This window comes from Nicotiana attenuata, unplaced genomic scaffold (assembly GCF_001879085.1).
Source record: "Nicotiana attenuata strain UT unplaced genomic scaffold, NIATTr2, whole genome shotgun sequence".
In the NCBI taxonomy this organism is placed as follows: domain Eukaryota; kingdom Viridiplantae; phylum Streptophyta; class Magnoliopsida; order Solanales; family Solanaceae; genus Nicotiana; species Nicotiana attenuata.
In genome coordinates, this window is record NW_017671141.1 from 134,707 (window position 1) to 155,766 (window position 21,060).

Sequence of the window (21,060 nt, forward strand, 5' to 3'; positions counted from 1 at the left end):
GTACCGTGTAACTCATAGTGGCTAAATTTAAGGGATCTTAATTTTTATGGTTTTGTATATAACCTGTAAATATAGATATATGTAATTAACAAGGAACCTAAATAAAAGCGATAAATAAGTTTCTATTTATAATGTAGTTAGGTAAATTTTTCTTCACTTTTAGTTTGAGCCAGGAACTATTAACATTCGATAGCCGACAATAATATATAAAATTTGTACAAAATGTATATATATACAATATATATAAAAAAAAATATTAATATTAGGATATTATTTTTAGAACGATTATATAGTGTTATTTCCCCAATAAAAAGAATGATAATATTGGTCCATCATAGTGATAAATGATAAAATGCCAAATCCATAAAAAAGGCAATCATCTCAGAAAATTTTCTCAACTTGGCAAAATTACTACTTTCGGAAAATGAGACAATGAACCAGGAAACTACCCCATGAAGATCCCAGTCGGCTCAGTATAATGGAGTTTCTTGAACTTCCACACAACTGTCAAACTTTACTCTCTGCTCCCAATCTAATCCTTTTCTCTCTCTTTTTTCCTTTTCTTGACTCTCCCTCTGAAAACCTAACTCTCAAGCTGTCTACCCAATCAGTGCCATTACAGTTCAAGATCTGAGTTTCTAAGCACTTCTTAGAGATAAAGAAAAATGTCTTCTTTCATTATTTTCTTTCTAACGTTGCTATTAATTAGACAATGCAGTGGCCGTGTTTTCACATTTGAAATGCACCATCGTTTCTCTGAAACTGTCAAGAAATGGTCACTGCAGAAAATAGGTGGTCCACTTCATAATTGGCCGGTCAAAGGAAGTCTTCAGTACTATACTCAGTTGGCCAACCACGATAAGTTGTTACATGGTAGGAAGCTTTTCAAATTTGACGGACCACTCACTTTCTCTGATGGCAATTCCACTTTCCGGATCAGCTCTCTTGGATTGTAAGTCCGAACAAATCCCCCTTTTTCTGATATTCTTTGGGTTGCTATTTCTTGAGAGTAATTTTGTGTTTAATTTTGAAAATCTTGTTTTTGTAGTTTGCATTACACTACAGTGACGTTGGGGACACCGGGGATGAAGTTTCTTGTGGCGCTTGATACTGGGAGTGATTTATTTTGGGTGCCTTGTGAATGCGGCAAATGTGCTTCTACTGATGATCCTACACTTTACAGCTTTGTATGTTTTACTTTTCCCCCCTTCAATTTTTTGGGTGTCTGTAATTATATGGACATATGAAAGGATTGAGTGAGACATTGTGGTGTAAAGCTCTCAACAAACTGAGCTTTATGCGAAATTCCTAGAATGGTACTTAGCAATCAGCATTTTATAACATAAAGGATTGACTAAAAAGTGCCTTTGACAGCTAGACCATTTGTTGCATCCATGAATTGTGTGCTATTTAGGCACAAGATGCATATGATGGAAAGTTGGGGAGCTAATAAATTTCATAAGACCTTTCTTGTGACAGAATGGTTAACTGTGACCTCCATTTCGCGTGAATAGTGAAAACAATTATCATCCATTTGCAAACTTGCATTAGTATCTATAACTTTTTGTGCCTCCAAGAATGCAGTACACTAAAACTTGTGAGTGTAATTGGATGTTCTAATGAGACATCTGTACAGTAAACTAGAAAATCACCACTTACAAGGGGATAATAGTTGTGGGCTGTACATTTTTGGATGCCATTATTTTGTGAAGTAGACGAAGATCACAGGTTCTCTAATTAACTTGCCCATTATTGTCAACTTGAACAGACAACTAATTAGTTCTACCCTATAGCATCTTTCGGGCACTGATGAACAATTGATCTGTGAAGTGACTTTTATGGCCTAGTTCTCCAGTTGGGGTTACCATTTTACTGTTTTTTGTTTTATTCCCTCACAGCCTTACTCATCAATTGTGTATGGTGATTCTGTTGGTTCCTCCTATAGCCCATGATTCAATGGAATTATCTTGCTCTAATCTAAAGATAGCAGGGTTAGCTATACTGTTAACTTTGCTTTGCCAGATAAATTAGAAGGGTTCTTAGAGAAATGAGATACAATCCCTTTTTTAGTTCTCTTATATCGTTTCCTTTTCACTCCCTCTGAAATAAATTGTGTTTTTGCTCCAGGATTTTGAGCTTAGCATATACAGCCTGAATGGTTCGTCAACTAGCAAGCAGGTCACCTGCAGTAATAGCTTGTGTACAGAGCGCAATAATTGCCTTGGTGTATATAGCCACTGCCCTTATTCAGTGTCCTATGTCTCCTCGGAAACTTCAACTTCCGGAATTTTAGTGGATGATATTCTGCACTTGAGAACAGAAGACAATGAGGAAAAATTTGTTCAGGCGCGTGTGATCTTTGGGTAAGTATCCTGAACTTCTTTTATCTCATTGATTTGAAGTTGATTGCCATTGGGTTGATCTCCAGCAGTGTATTTTTAACTATATGTGTTGTATGGAAGGTACATTTTGGTTAACTTGGTAACTGAGAAGCGCTTCTGCTTCTGCCAAAATTCTCAAATTCTTTCTCTAATAAAGGCCAATTTCAAGTGTGCAGTTGTGGACAAGTGCAGACTGGTTCTTTTCTAGATGTTGCGGCACCAAACGGTTTATTTGGGCTTGGGCTTGAGAAGATATCAGTCCCTAGTATTCTGTCTCGAGAAGGTTTTATGGCAGATTCCTTCTCCATGTGCTTTGGTCATGATGGGGCAGGACGAATTAGTTTTGGAGACAAGGGTAGCTTTGACCAGGAAGAGACCCCTTTTAATATAAACCCATTACAGTAAGTGGTAATCACACCATTAACACCACCTTAAATTTTTCTGGTCAGCTCCATCCAATTCTTTTAGATCCACTTAACCATGCTCTTGTGGAAAACCTTTTGCAGCCCAACGTATAACATTTCTGTAGATCAAATACGCGTGGGAACAACTCTCGTTGATTCAGGTTTTACAGCACTTTTTGATACCGGAACATCCTTCACGTATCTTGCTGACCTATCCTATACGAAGCTTTCAGAGAGTGTAAGAATCCTTGTCAAATGGTACTTATTTGTACACATTGTTAGATAATGTTCAAGATTCAATTGTCTTCTTCCTCAACAGTTCCATTCTCAAGTACGAGACAAGCGGCGCCCACTTGATCCTAGGATCCCTTTCGATTATTGTTATGATATGAGGTAATATATGCCATATATGTACATGTGTGTGTGTATAATATATATATATATATATATATATATATATATATATATATATATATATATATATATATATATATATATATATATATATATATATATATCTTTTCCTTCCTTCAACCACTTCTTTACAACATTTTATTCATTATCTTTCTGTTTTATCATTTTGTGATTTATATTGGACAGTCCTGATGCAAATACGAGCTTGATTCCTAGTTTAAGCCTAACTATGAAAGGGGGAGGCCAGCTTGTTGTCTATGATCCAATTATTGTTATATCCATGCAGGTATAATGTTTCAACTGTCTTGCACAATATTTTCTTTTTAATTTCAGTTATTGCCTTTTTCCTGTAAAAATACTAAATACTGTCTCCTATGCAGAGTCAACTCGTGTATTGCCTGGCTGTTGTGAAGAGTCAAGACCTAAATATAATTGGACGTAAGCTTCCTAAGTGTAACAATGCTTTTAAATTTTCTATTTTCATTGGATTGAAGTGAAATGAAGTTTCAAACACGTGAGGTAATAAAGTCTGTCTCTACTGCTGCATGAAACAAAAGGAAAGCTAACTCAACTCGAAAAGTTAACTCATGAGGCGAGAATTGCCTAAGATCATATAAGAAGACAACAATACATATCCTTAGCCAATGTGAGACTCTAATACTGTACATTGTATATTATTCATTCAGCTATTTTTGTAGCTTCTGTTCAACTGGAGGACTTCATGATTTATATTTTCCAAAAGGCTTTACTTCAAAAAGAGTTGTCAGCAAAATAGTGGTGTTAGACATAACACCTGTTTTGGCTTCAATTCCCTGAAATTAAGTGGTTTTCTCTTTATGTTAGGCTTCTGATAATGGAATAGAATAATCACCTTTTTGTAGCCTAAAGAGTCCCAACACCTGGTGAAATTGATGCTTCAGGTTCCTAGCAAAGTAATAAACTCTCAGGCAATAAAAATGCTAGAGTTAATCTCAGCACTCAAATGTTGGTTGTTTATCATTGATAAGATACTTAAAGTGGGCTGCTCAAAAATGGATCTATTCATTTACACATTGTGATATGAGACTGTTGTTGCTCTTACTGATCTTTTTCCAGAAAACTTCATGACTGGGTACCGCTTTGTGTTTGATCGAGAAAAGGCCATTCTTGGTTGGAAGAAGTTTGATTGTGAGTGTTTTTTACAGTGTTCTGTTCTCCAATAACTTAACTAAGACAAATAGCATAGGTCTTTTATATTTCTCGTTTGGATTTGTGGCCTTCAAGCAGGTTATGACATTGAGAAAATAGACCATTTCCCATCAGAAGTCGTTAATACTACTCGTGTGCCACCTGCTGTTGCTGTTGGGCCTGGAAATGATGATGCAGAAAAATCAGATGAAAGGACTACAAATACTCCTCAAAGTTCTTTTGCATCATCAGTTTATCAAACATTTTATTTGAACCTGATAAACTGCTACCTAACATCTCTAACATTGCTACTTTTATAATAGCTACCATATGCTCGTTGTCACTGACCTTTTGGCAGCTAGATATGGTTGAAGTTCTCTGGATTTAGGTATATGTTTCTTAGCACTTTAGCACATAGTGCGGATAACAACCTTGTAAAGCTCCAATATGGTCAGAATTTTTTTCTTTGCCTGGTCATATTTGATTTCGAGGCTAACCCATTTAATGTAAATACATATAGAAAAGTTATATTTCTTCCGAGCCAATCCTTATGTTTTTGTGGTTAAGACATGACAATATGGTAGCTAATGTACATTATGATTGCAATAGAACAGTGGATCGTATAGAGCCACCATGTTCCACTGTCACAGCTGCAAGTGCAATGATATCCAAGTAGTACTTCTCTTCTCCTTTTGCCCCTCAACCCTTTGACTTCGCACTTAATGTCCTAGGTGTAGTTCCATTGGACAATGGATATGGATGACAATTTGAATTGGCATCTCAGTGTCTAAAGGAAGCTGTCAAGCTGAACCTACATTTCATATATTGTGATTGTGGCATTTTCTTTTGAGGGGCGGAGGGAACTGGGAGGGTGGTGGATGTCATATCACACTACCATAAAAGTCTCGTGAACTCCTTTTTCACATATACTAGATTGTTTTTGTGGAGTGCATATACATTACCTACCATAAAAGAATTGTGCTTGAGTTTTGGATTAGGTTTCCTCACCATAATAGGTTAGAACATGAATGCTGATTTTTCTATTCAAGAAGGCAACATTGTTTAGTGCATCACTTGCTCCTTTTGATTCGCGCGCGTGTGTGTGTATGTGTATGTGAGAGAGAGAGGGAGAGAGAGAGAGAGTAAACAACATATACAGTCAAACCTCTCTATAACAGCCTCGTTTGTTCCGAATATTTTTGGGTATTATAGCGAATCGCTGTTATATAGAACATATATTATAACATAACACGAAATTTGGTTCCGGAAAAGCTTGGCTTTTATAGTGAAGTATTGTTATATTGGGATACTGTTATAGAGAGGTCTGACTGTATTTGCTATTTAGCTCTTTACAGCTGGGAATTAGCTTCTCGACGTCCAGTTCAGAAATGCTAATTATACCAGAAGTTCCTGTTATGACCAGTTTAACTGCTACTGAAACATGAAAGCACGACTTGATTCCGTGCGTATTAGGTGAAGATGTTACTTTACTATGGAGTATTGCTTTTCAAGTTTCCTAGTGGTCTTCTTTAATAGGAGTAGTGCTTTTCAAGTTTCCTGATAATTCCGTTATTCTAACGCTAAAATATACTCCATAAAGAGTTGGAACAACTGGACCTTAACGACAACTTGTCATTGATTTGTTCAATTTTGTCTATTCTTAAGGCTGTAATTCTTGGGAACTCCTGTAGTCTAGCGGTAGTATTTCTGCATTGACTTTGAATCTTGGAACAGTTTAGTCAACACGGTTTAAATAAACATATAGGCTGTGTATTAAGTTTTTTTCGTTGATGGTAAAAAGAATGGACTTTCTTTATAGTATTATACTAGTGGATGTTTGGTAGTCTGATACATTTGGAGGAGGAAATTTGCTAAATCGTAGCTGACTGTTAACTTTTTTATGAGCCGAAGAGTTGACGTCAACTCACTTCATCAGTTTCCTGCCTTATACAGTAGCTTACATCCTTTCCGCGTTCCTATTTTCCTCTTTTCTGATGTAATAAATATATTCTTTAAAAAAAAAAAGGAAATCGGGCCTTTTCAGTACTGACTACTCTTGATGCCAAGAAGAAGACCAACTAGAGGCGAACAAAAGTCCGTGGCCTAGGTTGGTTACCTTCATCAGTACAGTAATCTGAGTTTACATCATAGTTCGCGATAGGCAATAAGATTGCGCGTCCAATCTGCCTTAGGACCGGAGTTAGAGACCATAGAAAAGGCGTTATATTGCTTTTTTGTCTCAGAGTGTCAGGTCTACAAAATGATTAGAACCCTCTTTATATAGTAGAGGAATCCTATCTATGGTACAATTTTAATTACGGAAGTAAATCCCATGATTAACCTAAATAACTGCCCTTGATTTGATCTGTTCTGGGATTTACGCCACGATCTTCGACCAGTCACGGATATCTCGCTTTTCTGTTATTGCGCTTTGCTCGAAGTCTGCCCTATTTGGTCTCGATCGCTACTGGCCTCGAACTCGATAGGTACCTCGATTCTTGAACTCGGTACGTTGTCTTCGTGCTCTGGTCTGATCCACTACGAGGCTGACCTTCGATGCAACTTCCTGGTCTCGATGAAATAGTGAAATTGGGTAGGCCTGATTATAATCGTATACAGATAGTCCCCTCATTTCTTGGAGTGTAATGAGAAGAAACGAATTGAGCCTTCAATTTTGTACCTCGACCTGTCATGACGTCATCCTCGTGACGTAAGCGACGAAAGCGACCAAAATGTCCCGTCGGTACAGTTCCCAAAGTCATTAATGAGCGTCAATTGGTGGTCGGCCACCAGTGCCTTTGAATCGTCGCCGTGAATCATTAAGTAGGCCCCTTCTCTCATTGATTCAATCTTTACTTTCACTTTCTTCTAATCTCTTAAGCTTTTTACATCTCTTAAGCTCTTCCTTTCTTCAAAATCTCCAGGGTTTGTTGCTAATACCCTTTCAAACATCAAGTTCTGTCATCTCCCTCTTTCTTTAATCTCACACAAAAATGGCAAAAACGTCAAAAACTGTTCCTCAAAAGGGAAACGCTTCTTCATCGGGGCCGGTCGGCGATAAAACATCGGTGGAGCCGCGTCCTGAGGAGTGTGGTTCCTGGGGGGGGGGGGGTGGGGGGGGGTATTTCCTCACTTCCGACTTCAAAGTCGAAAAAACTTCGTCGGTCCCTGGTCGATGCGAGCCAATGTCAAGATACATATGCACGATAACTGAGGGTGACCTTGGGCAGGTGAAGAAAGACTGTCATTGGGAAGATAAAGAGGTGGTGATTCCGGCCTACGAAGAAGACATCACTACCCATTTGGAAGGGTTTCTAAGTGTTTACACTTACCCTTTCACGCTGGGCCCCGTCGATCTCGTCATTATCGATTTTTACCATCAATACCAAATAACCCTAGGTCAAATCCACCCCTCTTTTTGGCGGATTGTTATTCTCCTCAGATTCTTCGCGAGCAAAGTCGAAGGGATGCTTTTCACCCTCGACCACCTCATCAGGTTGTACAACCCCCGTCTTTATCGAGGCGGGTAAATAAGACTTCAGCGCCGGGCTACCAAGGTGTTGTTCTCGAGCATAGATGAGGACAAAGATCGAGTATGGATGTGCCGGTTTGTTCGAGTGAAGACTTCCGACCTGATCCCGGCCGAGAAGATGCCATTTCCCGAGAAATTAAATATGAATCGTAAGTACAATCCCACCTATAGCTTCCATTTATTGTTTTGTTTCCTTTGCTTCTTCTCATCGACATCCCCTTCTACGATGTAGCGGTCTCTTGGATGCCGGTGCAATTCCTAACCTCGAGAGCTGGGTTCGGGACCTGGCTTTGACCTCTTCGTACGTTGAGCGCTCATGGCGCGATTTGGCAAGGGGCCGATGGGAGGCCAAAAATTTTGGTAAGCCTCTTTTCACATATTTGATGATTTTTGCTAAAATGTTTCTTTTTTATACTCACTTGATTCCCTTTCACACAGGCCTCAGATAAGATGCTGTAATGAGGCCCCTGTCCGTGGAGGAAAAGAACCTTCCCCAACCACCCGCTCCGAAACAGAAGAAAACACTACAACAAAAAGGGGCTTTAGCGGCAATATAAAATGGCTTTAGCGGCAATAACAATAGCCGCTATATCTTTTACCGGCCATTGATGTTTAGCCGCTGATGCCGGGGTCGGCAAAGCCTTTAGCAGCCTTTCTAACAAAGCTGGTAAAAGGTATGGTTTATTGCCGCTAAACTTTATTATTTTTAACGGCAATTATAATGGCTTCTAAATCCAATCCAAAACGACTAACTATATTCCTTTAGCATCCATTTATATAGCCGCTATATTCAAAATAATTGCCGCTAAAAGTTTACATCTTTATCGGCAATTATTTTGTGGCAATTAAAATGGCTATAATATCTCTTCTAAAAACATCTTAGTTTGCCCTTTTAGCATCCATTTTAATGGCTATTATGTTTAACTAAATTGCCGCTAAAAGTCAATATCTTTAACGACAATTATTTTCCAGCAATTATAATGGCTACAATATCCCTTGTGAAAACATATTAATTTACCCTTTTATCGTCCAATTTTATAGCTAGTATATCCAGCTAAATTAGCGCTACAAGTCACAATCTTTAATAGCAATAGTTTAGCAACCATTAACAATAGTACTACATTCGTTCAGAATATGTTCCAAGTAATAAAATATATTAATATTGATTCAAAACGACATAAAATATCTCATTAAATCTTAACAAAAGGAAGTACTAATCAAAAATATTAATGTCATAGTAACTTACAAAAATAAACTTATATTGTTTGAACTAAATTACTAATGTCATTATATAACTAATCCAGACGAATGATGGTCAATAAATGATTTCTGCAATTTTTCATCATTTTAAAATCTTCCACCCGCTAAATTCTCAAACATTAGACTGTATGACCTGAAATTATAAAATAACTCTGTCAAATGGTGAAATATAATGTGAAAAAACATTCTTGGCAGCCAACTCCCCCACCTAACATCTATAAGCAGAAACAACTAGATGGATTAATAGGCGAGCAAAATGAATGTGCAAACAATTAAAGAGAGTTTCTTTATTTGTTATGATAGAGAAGAAACAAAAAAAATTCAAAAGTAGAGCATTAGCTTGGAGAAGTAAAAAGAAGTTGCACGCCGCCAAGTTATAACAATAACAACAAGAAGAAGCAAATATCAACAATAAAGGCGATACCAACAATGTATGAACCGGAAACAATAAAAGAAACCTTAGACCCATAAAAATATATTCTTTATAAGCAAGAATAACAGAAGTTCCAAAAATACTCTTTCTCTCTTCACATATAAGGACTATAAGGGAGTAAGTTAGTACATAAAAATTTGTACAAGCTTACAGAAACAACTAACTCAACGAGAATCTATACCGATAACACTCCTTTTACCAAATATTGGAGGTTATATTTCATTTTAGGAAAATAAATCAATATCACGTAGTAATAAACTATACACGTAATAAATCCTAAGCGTGCGGTTCTAACCCAATTCTCCAATCTCTCTTTCAAAATCTCAATAGGGTAAGGATCTTAAGTGTTTGGTCAAGTGATAGCTCCATCATTTACGCTCAGAATAAAAAAGACGAATAGATAATCAAAAGAGCAAAATTTAGTATTACGCTCAATATTTCAACAAATATCTTGAAATGTTTTGATGGCACGCTCATGAAAATCCATAATCAGTGCCCACAAAATTCCATCGAACCAGAACTCAAAGCAGTAAATAGAAAAGCCAACAGATAGAAGTAAGTTACCGTCCATTAAGTTGGAGGAACTGAGACATGCCATTGCAATTAGCCATAGGCTATATGATAATAGGCTATATAGTTGTTATTTACGCCATAATTACCCATGCTTTGTTGTTGTTTTTGTAATGTAAGTTGCCAATAAAATGCTTTAATTGATGCTATTTGGTTTCGCAGGGAATACACGATGTGAGGAAGCAAAAATGAAGTGTTTGGAGGCAAAAACGTGTAGAAATCACCCACTCAAGAAGCACCCGAACGCAAAAGAGCAACGGAGAGAAGTAACGCGGAGAAAAAATACCTTTAGTGCTTCCCGCGGTCAGAGCCGCGGTCAGCGCCGCGGTTTTCTACAGAGGTGTCCGCGGTCGACGCCGCGGCCGCGGTAGCTCGTGCACAGTCCAAAAATTTGAGGGGTCAAAGTGTCAACTCGGGATATCTTTTGTAAAATCCTTATAATATGTAAGAAACTCGCCCAAGGCTAGGTTAGACTTAGTTTGGAGATTATTTTGCAAGAGAAACAAGTGTGAGAGATCACCCAAAACATCATTGTTCTTATTCTCTCTTATTTTCTTGCAATTTACAATTATGAATCTTTTCATAGTTTATTTACCCATTGTTATGAGTAGCTAAATACCTTAATCTAAGGTTTTGGTGGAACCCGTTGGGAATGATTTGGTTGTTTTATTAATATAGTTGTATTTTGTTGTTAATCTCTATTTGTTCATCCATGTTATGATTGTGGTTAGTTGAAAGGGCCCTCAATTATCTGTTCCTATTTAGTATGTATCTACTTGAGAGAGAGTGCATATTTAGGTGATTGTATGAACAACATCACTCCCGGAGTATAGACGAGAGTCATAACCGAGGGTTTAGAAGTTGGATTAGAGATAACGATACCTCGGGTGCAATCTAAGTGAACTGTATTGAGAATCTAACTAGCGTAGCTTGAGAGAGTGCGTCTAGTAAATTATCATACTTACTTGAGAAAGATTTATGATAGCTGGAGCGTTCATGATTGATAGAGACAACTAAATCATAGTTATAAGACATATACAACCAAGGAAAGTACCAACGGGGGAAACCATTACCTTAGACCTTATTCCTACTGTTTACACATCAAGTTTAGTTAATTTTCAGTTGTTAATTACTTTCAGTCTTTAGTTGTTAGAAAATCAACCATTGTGAATCAAAAAGTTTGGGAAAACATATTGTGTGAATTTAGTAAATCTGTCAGTAGTGATTGATAGGTTAGTTCCCTGTGGTTCGACTCTTGGCAATAATACTCGGATTATATTTGCAACGCCCGCATAGTCTTTTGTGAGACTCAGTTGAGCGTGATCAAATTTTGCGTTGCCGGGGAATTAACGGTGTTATCAATTACAATTAAAAGAAATACAAACTTCTAAGTGTAGTCAGTTTTCTCTATACCAATCTTTTCATTGAAATTCTAACGTTTGAAATCTTGTGGAAAGCAGGTGTATGCCTAGAAATTCTTCGAGGACTGGAGAACTACTAGAAGGACTCTCAGACCCCGAGAAAATATTCAGGGCATTGAACCGTGCCAACAAAGGACTTCAACAACCTCAACCAGCACACCAACTCGAATTTGACATGGGTGACGTAGATAACGTCAACGGAAACATCAGGAATGAGCCAGCTGACTTAAATGTCAGAGGAGTGGCACCTCTTGTGCCAGAGGCTGCACTTTATGACTGGGCACAGCCTACAGCTGACAATCTGGCCACTGCCGTAGCTGTGCCCGCAATTCAAGCGGAGACATTCCAGATCACCAACAACATGCTGCATCTGCTGCAGAATAAGGGACTGTTCTCCGGCTCAAGCATTAAAGACCCGCAACAACACTTGAAAAATTTTCTGTCAATTTGCATGACCCAAAGTCAGCCTAATGTGACCCCTGAAGCTATCAAACTGCTCTTGTTCCCATTCTCAGTAACCGGGGCAGCTCAGACTTGGTTAAATTCGCTCCCTATCAACTCTATTACCACTTGGGAGGAATTAGTCAACAGTTTATGAACAAGTTCTATCCGCCTAACAAGACTGCACAGCAAATTGATGCCATAGTACAGTTCAGGCAGCAGTCCACGGAGTCCTTGCAAGAAACTTGGGAGAGATTTAAAGGGATGCTTGTGAAGTGTCCTCATCATGGCATTCCAGACCAAATGCTTGGCCAGAGATACTACATGGGTCTAGATGACAACTTGAAAGCGAATGTGGATGCTTCAGCTGGAGGTGCTTTCTTAAGCAAAACATTCATTGAGTGCAAAATTCTCCTCGATAAGATGTCACAAAATGCGGGGTGGATGACTAGAAGTGCAACACTGGCACCCATAGTGCATTCAGTTCCACTTGATCCCAATAATTCGCAGGAAGAGAACATGGCCACACTCCTGACCCAGATGAGCCTACTGACAAAGAAGATTGATGAGATGGGTACAAAACAGGTGCACATCGTTGATACAACGAATGGAGGACTATGTACACCGTGTATTAATCAGTCCTATATGTGTGTTCATGGAGCGGCGATGGTGAAAATCAAGGGGTCCGGGAAGATATGAATTACGTCAACAATTATGGGGGCCAGAGACAAGGAGCACAACAGTGGAGACCGCAGCAAAATCAGCAGTACAGGCCTAATATGCAGCAGCCTGGGGTATGCACCCTCAAAACCAATTAGTGTCAGTGCCTTATCAGAAACTACAGGGTTATCCACAGCAAAATCAGCAGCAATTGGTTTATCAACCACCCCCTCAGCAGCAAGATAACAACATGGTGGAGATCAGGGGTATGCTTCAGCAACTCATTGGGACAAATAATAAAGTACAGGAAAAATATGCAGTGCATGATTCAGCCATAAAGAATATTGCAACACAGCTGGGTCAGCTGTCCATGGCTTTGAACAACCGTCCTCTGGGAACTTTACCTGCAGACACAAACATAAACCCCAAGGAGCAAAACCCGAATCAGCTGATGGCAGTCAGTCTCAGGAATGGTAGAGATTTAGATAGAGACCAGGAAATTGCACAAGCCAGCAAGAATACTACACCAGCCACTCCAGTTCAATTAGAGGTAGAAGAACCAACAAAACTCCCTGAAGTGGTGGTTGAGCAGAGTAAGGAGGAAAAAGGCAAAGAAAAGGAGACCGAGCAAGTTGCAAAACAGGTGGCACCTCTTGTGCCAGAAAATCCTAACAGAGAGAAGCCAGCAAGCAATGCACAAAGGGTGATACCTGCACCCTTCCCTCAGAGACTGGTCAAACAAAAGAAGGCAGACCAATACAAAAAGTTCATGGAGATGCTGCGTCAAATCCAGTTGAATATTCCGTTGATGGATGCCTTGAGGGAGATGCCCGGTTATGCCAAGATTATGAAAGATTTAATGTCACGAAAGTTTGACTTTCAGGATCTATCCACAGTAACTCTGACACAGACCTGCAGCGCAGTGGTGGCAAAACCGATGGCTCAAAAGATGTCCGATCCAGGTAGCTTCACTATTCCATGCACAATCGGAAGTTATGCCTTTGCAAAGGCGTTGTGTGATTTGGGAGCTAGCATAAACCTGATGCCGCTGGTAGTGTATACTAAATTGGGCATCGGCAGAGCTAGACCGACTTCTATGCTGCTACAGCTGGCTGATCGCACTGTGAAAAGACCAACTGGTATTCTTGATGATGTGCTGGTACAAGTGGGGAAGTTCGTGTTCCCTGCAGACTTTGTGATTCTGGATTGTCAGGTGGATGAGGAGATACCCCTTATTTTGGGGAGACCATTTTTAGCCACTGGGAGAGCACTGATAGACTGTGAGACTGGGGAACTTAAAATGAGATTGAACGATGAAGAAGTCATATTCAATGTTCAGCAATCAATGAGGAGACCCAGCGAATATGCGAATTGCTCTCTAGTGGAGGCAGTGGATGTAATCCTGCAAGAAGATGATAGGACCCTAACTGTGAAAGATCCATTGGAGGCATGCTTGACGAATTTAGAAGAAATGGATGGTGAGGGGTTAGCTGAATGGGTTATGGCACTGGAAGGCCGAGGGTTCTGGTCAAGGGAACCTCAGTTCGAGTCCCTTGAGCTAGAAAAAAGGGTCACTCCTCCAGCAAAGCCATCAATAGAGGAACCACCCAAGCTGGAGCTGAAGCCACTCCCAGATTACCTCAGGTATGCATTCTTAGGCCCTGATTCGACTTTACCTGTTATTATATCATCCTGTTTGCTAGATGTGCAGGTAGAACAGCTCTTACAGGTATTGCAGGATAACAAGACTGCCATTGGATGGACCATGGCAGACATAAAGGGTATCAGTCCAGCCTTCTGTATGCATAAGATTCTCTTGGAGGAGGGGCACAGACCTTCCAGGGAACATCAGTGAAGGCTGAACCCTAATATGAAAGAGGTTGTAAAGAAAGAGGTGATCAAATGGTTAGATGCTGGAATCATTTTCCCCATCTCTGATAGTAATTGGGTCAGCCCTGTCCAATGTGTTCCTAAAAAGGGGGGGAATGACTGTTGTGAAAAATGACAACAATGAGTTGATCTCAAATCGTACAGTCACAGGGTGGCGAATCTGCATGGGTTATCAGAAATTGAATACCGCCACCCGTAAGGACCACTTTCCCTTGCCTTTCATTGACCAAATGTTGGACAGGTTAGCCGAAAGATCGCACTTTTGTTTCTTGGACGGATATTCGGGGTACAATCAGATATCAATAGCCCCCGAAGATAGAGAAAAGACATCCTTCACCTGTCCGTATGGCATCTTTGCCTTTCGGAGAATGCCCTTTGGGCTTTGCAACGCACCAGCGACTTTTCAACGGTGCATGCTTGCCATCTTCACAGATAAGGTGGAGGATATTATGGAAGTATTTATGGATGATTTCTCCGTGGCGGGAGATTCATTCGAAGACTGTCTTCACAACTTAAGCAGAGTGCTCAAAAGATGTGTGGAGACAAACTTAGTGCCAAAATGGGAGAAGTGCCATTTTATGGTACAAGAAGGGATAGTCTTGGGACATCGAGTGTCCAGAAAAGGAATTGAGGTCGACCATGCTAAGGTTGACGTGATTGAGAAGTTACCACCGCCCACTTCAGTCAAGGCGGTGAGAAGTTTCCTTGGTCACGCCGGGTTCTACCGGCGTTTCATAAAAGATTTTTCCAAAATTGCTAACCTATTATGCAAACTCCTTGAAAAGGATCAGCCCTTTGTGTTTTCTAATGATTGCAGGTTGGCATTTGAGGAACTGAAGAAGAAGTTGATAACTGCACCCATCATTGTCGCTCCCAACTGGGAGCAACCATTTGAGCTCATGTGTGATGCCAGCGACTATGCTATAGGAGCAGTCTTGGGGCAGCGAAAAGATAAGCTGATGCACCCGATTTACTACGCAAGCAGAACACTAAGCGGTGCACAGCTCAACTACACAGTGACGGAGAAGGAGATGTTCGCAGTTGTGTTTGCTTTTGACAAGTTCCGATCATATCTGATTGGTTCCAAGGTAATTGTGTATACTGACCATGCAGCTCTCAGGTACCTCATTGAGAAAAAAGAGTCTAAGCCGTGCCTGATTCGTTGGGTGCTGCTGTTGCAAGAGTTCGACCTCGAAATTCGTGACTGTAAGGGCACAAAAAATCAAGTCGATGATCATCTATCACGACTTGAAGGAGGTGAAAATCAGTCGAGGTCGAAGAGATTCTGGAAACCTTTCCAGACGAGCAGCTGCTCGCAGCCAGTCTTGAGGATGTGCCATGGTATGCAGATTTTGCAAACTACCTGGCCTGCGGTATTGTTCCCTATGACCTTTCATCTGTCCAAAAGAAAAAGTTCTTTCGTGATTGCCGCATTTATTATTGGGATGAACCTCATTTATTTCGAATATGTGTTGATAACATTATCCGGAGGTGTGTCCCCGAGATTGAACAATCTTCGATTTTGCAGGCTTGTCACGCATCAGCATATGGAGGACATTTTGGAGGAGTCAGAACAGCTGCGAAAGTGCTAGAGGCCGGATTCTTTTGGCCAACTGTGTTTAGAGATGCACACCTCTGGGTAAAGGGCTGCAATGAATGCCAGAGGAAGGGAAACATTTCCCGTCGCCATGAGATGCCAATGAAACCAATTCAAGAAGTAGAGGTGTTTGATGTTTGGGAGATTGACTTCATGGGTCCCTTCGTCAGCTCATTTGGCAATAAGTACATACTTGTTGCTGTGGATTACGTGTCTAAATGGGTGGAAGATGCAGCCTTGCCCACCAATGATGCAAGAGTGGTGGTCGGATTTCTGAAAAAGAACATATTCACCCGGTTTAGGACACCAAGAGTGATCATCAGTGACGGAGGCACTCACTTCTGCAATAGAGCCTTCGAGAAATTACTTGCTAAGTATGATGTGCGCCACAAGGTGGCTACTCCTTACCATCCGCAGACCAGTGGGTAGGTTGAAGTGTCCAACAGGGAGATAAAGAGTGTACAAACGAAGACTGTGAATGCCACCCGAACTGATTGGGCAAAGAAGCTTGATGACGCACTCTGGGCCTATAGAACTGCGTTCAAAACACCAATAGGTATGTCACCATACAAGTTGGTATTTGGGAAGGCCTGTCACCTGCCTGTGGAGCTAGAACATCGAGCTTAGTGGGCACTGAAGCAATTGAACATGGATCCTGAAGCAGCTGGACAAAACCGACTGACAGAGTTGCATGAGCTGGAAGAATTTAGATATCAAGCCTTTGAAAGCACGAGGCTCTACAAGGAAAGAAGGAAGAAGATGCATGACAAGCACATCGTGGACAGAGACTTTAAACTCGGTGATAAGGTATTATTGTATAACTCACTGTTGAGATTATTTCCGGGTAAGTTAAAGTCCCAATGGTCAGGGCCGTTCAGAGTGGTGCAAAGGTTTGCAAGTGGAGCTGTTGAGATTGAGTCGGAAGATGGGACGACAAAGTTCTCCGTCAATGGGCAAAGGTTGAAACATTACCTTGGAATAGCCGAAGAAAAAAGGGATACAGTGGTGACACATTTCAAAGAACCCCAGTATGCGAATGAGGAGTAAGGGCTCAACTACTTGCGTCGTGCCGCGACGTTAAATCAGGCGCTGGATGGGAGGCAACCCATTGCATTGTTGTAACCATCATGCCACGACGTTAAATAAGGCGCTGGTTGGGAGGCAACCCAACGATAGTAGTGGTGTTTGATTTTTAGTTTTAGCATACTAACAAACGCAGGCGACGAAGGGCGGGTGAAAGGACCATCAACCAGGAGCAAAACAGGTGAAAAAAATGCAAAAATAAACGCCCAGGAGCGCGACTTCGCGCACACTTCGCGCACAAGTTCGCGCGTCTGGGCAAAACATTCTGCCTGGAACAAAACGAAAACGCGCGAAGAGTGCGCGAGCTCGATACTTCGCGCGAAGTTCGCGCATCTGGCATCAAAGTATTCTGCCTGGGCCGCGAAGGACGCGCGACTTCGCGCACCACCCGTCAACTTTCCGGCGTTCTTTAGTGTATTTTTTATTTTATTTTATTATTTTAGTTTTTTTTCTTTTGTTTTAATTTATTTACCCTTAGACTTAACTAACTACCCCCCCCCCCCATAACTTGCCCCATATCTGAACTCCCCCAAAATCAAACGAATGAAACCCCCATCCCCAAACCCTTCGTCCCCTCAGTCAAGTCGAACTCCCCAGCCCCCCTGCTACCAAGAACCAAACGTCCCTCATTCCACCAACTCAACCACCCATCTTCTTCCCCATTCTCCCTATCCACAGGTATGCACCCTAGTTTCCTTGTTTCTTTTTTTTCATCTCTTTTTCTATTTTTAATTTTGTTTTTTTCCAGATTTGGTGTATGTAAATACCTTAGTTGTAGTAGTTTTACTTAGCTTTAATGTAGAGATTTTGGTACCATAGGGTGTGGTGTTAGTAGATGATAAGTGTGGGGTGGAATCCCCTTGATTTGTGATGTTGGAGAGTGTATGTGGGTGTGTCTTGTTCTAATATGCTTAAAAGGAGTTGTGAAGACCTAATGCCCACAAGGTGTTTGTGGAAAGGTCCCAATGAACATGAGTATGTAGTTTGTGACCCCGGATGCGTGTGAAGTCTGAGTAACCGCATTGCGTCACAAATTTTTGTTGGGCTGAGCTAATATGTTCACGTTTTGCAGGTATTATGGCACCATCGAGAAAACGTCAAGCCACAGGTCCTTCCTCAAGCCGCCAAAGGGCAGCCCCTGCCTATGACTGCAGCAAATTTGTCTCACCTGCGGCTCAGACCCGTTTTACGGAAAAGGCCGCCAAAATGCTAATTCTGGAGAGGGGTATTGACCTCCGTTCGGTCCAGGCACGCTGCCCACACATGTATTCGGAGTTAATGGAGCGGGGTCTGCAGTCTTTCATTGATGAGCCAGGGGAGGCTAATTTAATGGTCGTTCGAGAATTTTATGCCAATCTGCCTGAGCATGTAGACAGTATGGTCACGGTGCGCCGCAAGGCGGTGGATGCCTCCGTTGAGGCGATATGCAAAGCATATCAATTGCCCGACCCTCTGCCTGACAATACGGACTTTTATGAGTGGGGACGCTATCCAATAGATGCCAAGTGAGAGCGCTTCTTTGATGAAATCTGCGCACCCGGCAAAATGGTGGAGTGGCTGGAACACGGAGAGAAGTTCCACTCCTCCGTCCTAACTACTGAGGCGAAGAGCTGGTTGTATGTTATTAACAGTCGCCTCACTCCCTCCAAAGTGATCCCTTCGACATGGCCAAAGTGATCCACGAAGAGATGTTCATCCGGTGCCCCCAACGCCAGTATGGGTTCTTTTTCCCCTCTTTGGTGACTAAGCTGTGCAGGCAAGTGCAGGTGCCCGAAAATACTCGTATGGACGGGCTGGTAATAAAAGACCACAAGATCCGACCTGGCAAGAACACCACGGGGCCAGCCCCAGCGGCAGGAGGTGAGAATGAGAGTGATGCTTCGGAGGAGGACGAGGATGAACAAATGGACGTGGCACCAGCCCCAGCAGCACCCACAGGAGCAGCGTCCTCTTCAGGAACTGCCAGAGTGTCCCGGTACACCGCATTGGAGCAGGAGGTCGCTGGTCTACGCACCTCCATGATTGAGTTGGGCACTCGTGTGGATGCGATAGCTGACCGACAAGTCAAGTCGGAAAAGAAGTTCATGGGTTGGTTGCGAGCTTTGGGGAGCGCGTGCAACGTGAACCCCGAAACCATTTCCGACCAAAAGTGAAGCTCCAGGGAAGTCTCTTTACCTCACTGCTCTTTTAAATTATAAGCCATAGGGACATGTATTCATTTTTAAGTGTGGGGTGGGGGATTTCTTCATTGTATGTTGTATGTATCTGTATCGATTGATTGTTAGTTTTGTTTTGCTTTGTTTCATTTTTGACTTGGTAGTTTTGATGATGTGGAGTAGGAATCATTTGTTAATTTAGATAAATGGCTCGGCCCGACGACGAATCCCTTTCGACGGGGTTCTTGAGGGACTGAGTCGATCGAAAAAAATATTGAAAAATATGTAGACTCTTCCTGATGACGGATCTTTTAGACGGTTTTCTTGAGGGAAGTTAGTCTAGAGAAAATACCAAAAAGATTTTTTATTTTCTTCTTAGGTAGTGTAGCAACTCCCCCTTGGTTTTTCTTTAGGCCACGGTTCTTTTCCAAGGGTTTAGCTTGAACCGGGCATAGGTAGTTTTTATTTTTGTTTTCTTTTTAGAATTGTAGATTAGGGTAATGGGCTACGAGCTATAAAATTGAAAGAGAACCCACAGCGTTGACACACCTGAACACAATAGACCCTAGAGTGTAACGCTTAGTCCTAATTGTTGAATCTCACTGAAAGTGCCTTAATTTGTATGTTTGTTACTTAATTGAATGCTCGTAATGGAGCGTCTTGATGAGCTGATATGAATGAGTAATATGCCATGTGTGGTGAGTGTTTGTGTAGTCCATGTATTGTACTTGTGTCTAGAACTTGCCCGGTATGTGAGTTGAAGCGAAATCTTAGGTGATGCTCGGTTTGAAAAATGATGTTAGGCTTTCTTTGATCCTTTTTAAGCTTAATTGCTTATCATAAATAAAATTTGTCCCTAGCTAACCCTTTTGAGCCTATAGACTTTTGTTTGGCACCCACATTACAAGCCTATACCCTTTTGTTCTTAATTGATCATGTTTTGATCCTTTTACCTCTTAAAGCACTTTAATTGTGAGAGGAGCGCTAAAAGAAGTAAAGAGGAAATAAGTGAGGGGTGGCTTTTGAGTGGAACCAATAGAATGAAGAAAGGTGGACTTGTTTCGTAAAATACTACACCACTAGCGGAAAGTGAAAAGAAAAAGAAGAATAAACTGGGGAAAAAAAAGAGAAAAAGAGAGATGAATACATTGTGTCTTGTTCCAGCTAGTAGGTATGAATTAATAGAGTGTTTAAAGAAGAAGGGAGTATTTGTGTGATGATTTTGTTTGTGAATAAAAAGTGGGTTGAAGAATTTGCGCTAAAAATTGCTAATGTGATGTGTTAAAGTGCTTAGGAGGTTGAGTCACAATTCCTAAATATATCCTAACTGTCCCTTAGCCCACATTACAACCATGAAAAAGTCCTAAGTAATTTCGGGTCGAGCTACCTTACATTAGTAGAGATTTACATTAAGGGCAAGCTTATGGTACCAATTGCATGCATGTGACTTCTTTTGCGAGAGTGAGTGCTTTCCTTGATATATGTGAGTATATGACTCAAATGTGTGGATTGAATTCAGTTTGTGTTGATGTGATTGTGAGGGCATATGATTCGTGACGGAAAAGCAAGTCTTGACTTCTGTGTAGAGTACTTTGAGGAAGTGTGAATATTGCATGGCACTTGAGAGTCGGCTTTGAGGCTAGGATTGTTC

At 41.0% G+C, this 21,060-nt stretch overlaps 1 protein-coding gene across 2 annotated transcripts; it reads left to right on the forward strand.

The window, feature by feature from the left end:
- Positions 1 to 375: 375 nt before the first annotated feature.
- On the forward strand, positions 376 to 4,911 carry LOC109206212 (aspartyl protease family protein 1). 2 transcript variants are annotated; one of them, XM_019369009.1, is made up of 10 exons: positions 376 to 952; positions 1,049 to 1,187; positions 2,128 to 2,363; positions 2,558 to 2,782; positions 2,888 to 3,023; positions 3,105 to 3,178; positions 3,386 to 3,485; positions 3,580 to 3,637; positions 4,295 to 4,366; positions 4,463 to 4,911. In XM_019369009.1, exons 1-10 carry the CDS (start codon positions 666 to 668, stop codon positions 4,684 to 4,686), a joined length of 1,551 nt encoding a protein of 516 aa, XP_019224554.1. In that variant the 5' UTR covers positions 376 to 665; the 3' UTR covers positions 4,687 to 4,911. The 2 variants fall into 2 exon arrangements, with proteins under 2 accessions (XP_019224554.1, XP_019224555.1); XM_019369010.1 differs by having other exon boundaries at positions 377 to 952; positions 4,466 to 4,911.
- The last annotated feature ends 16,149 nt before the right edge of the window (positions 4,912 to 21,060 follow it).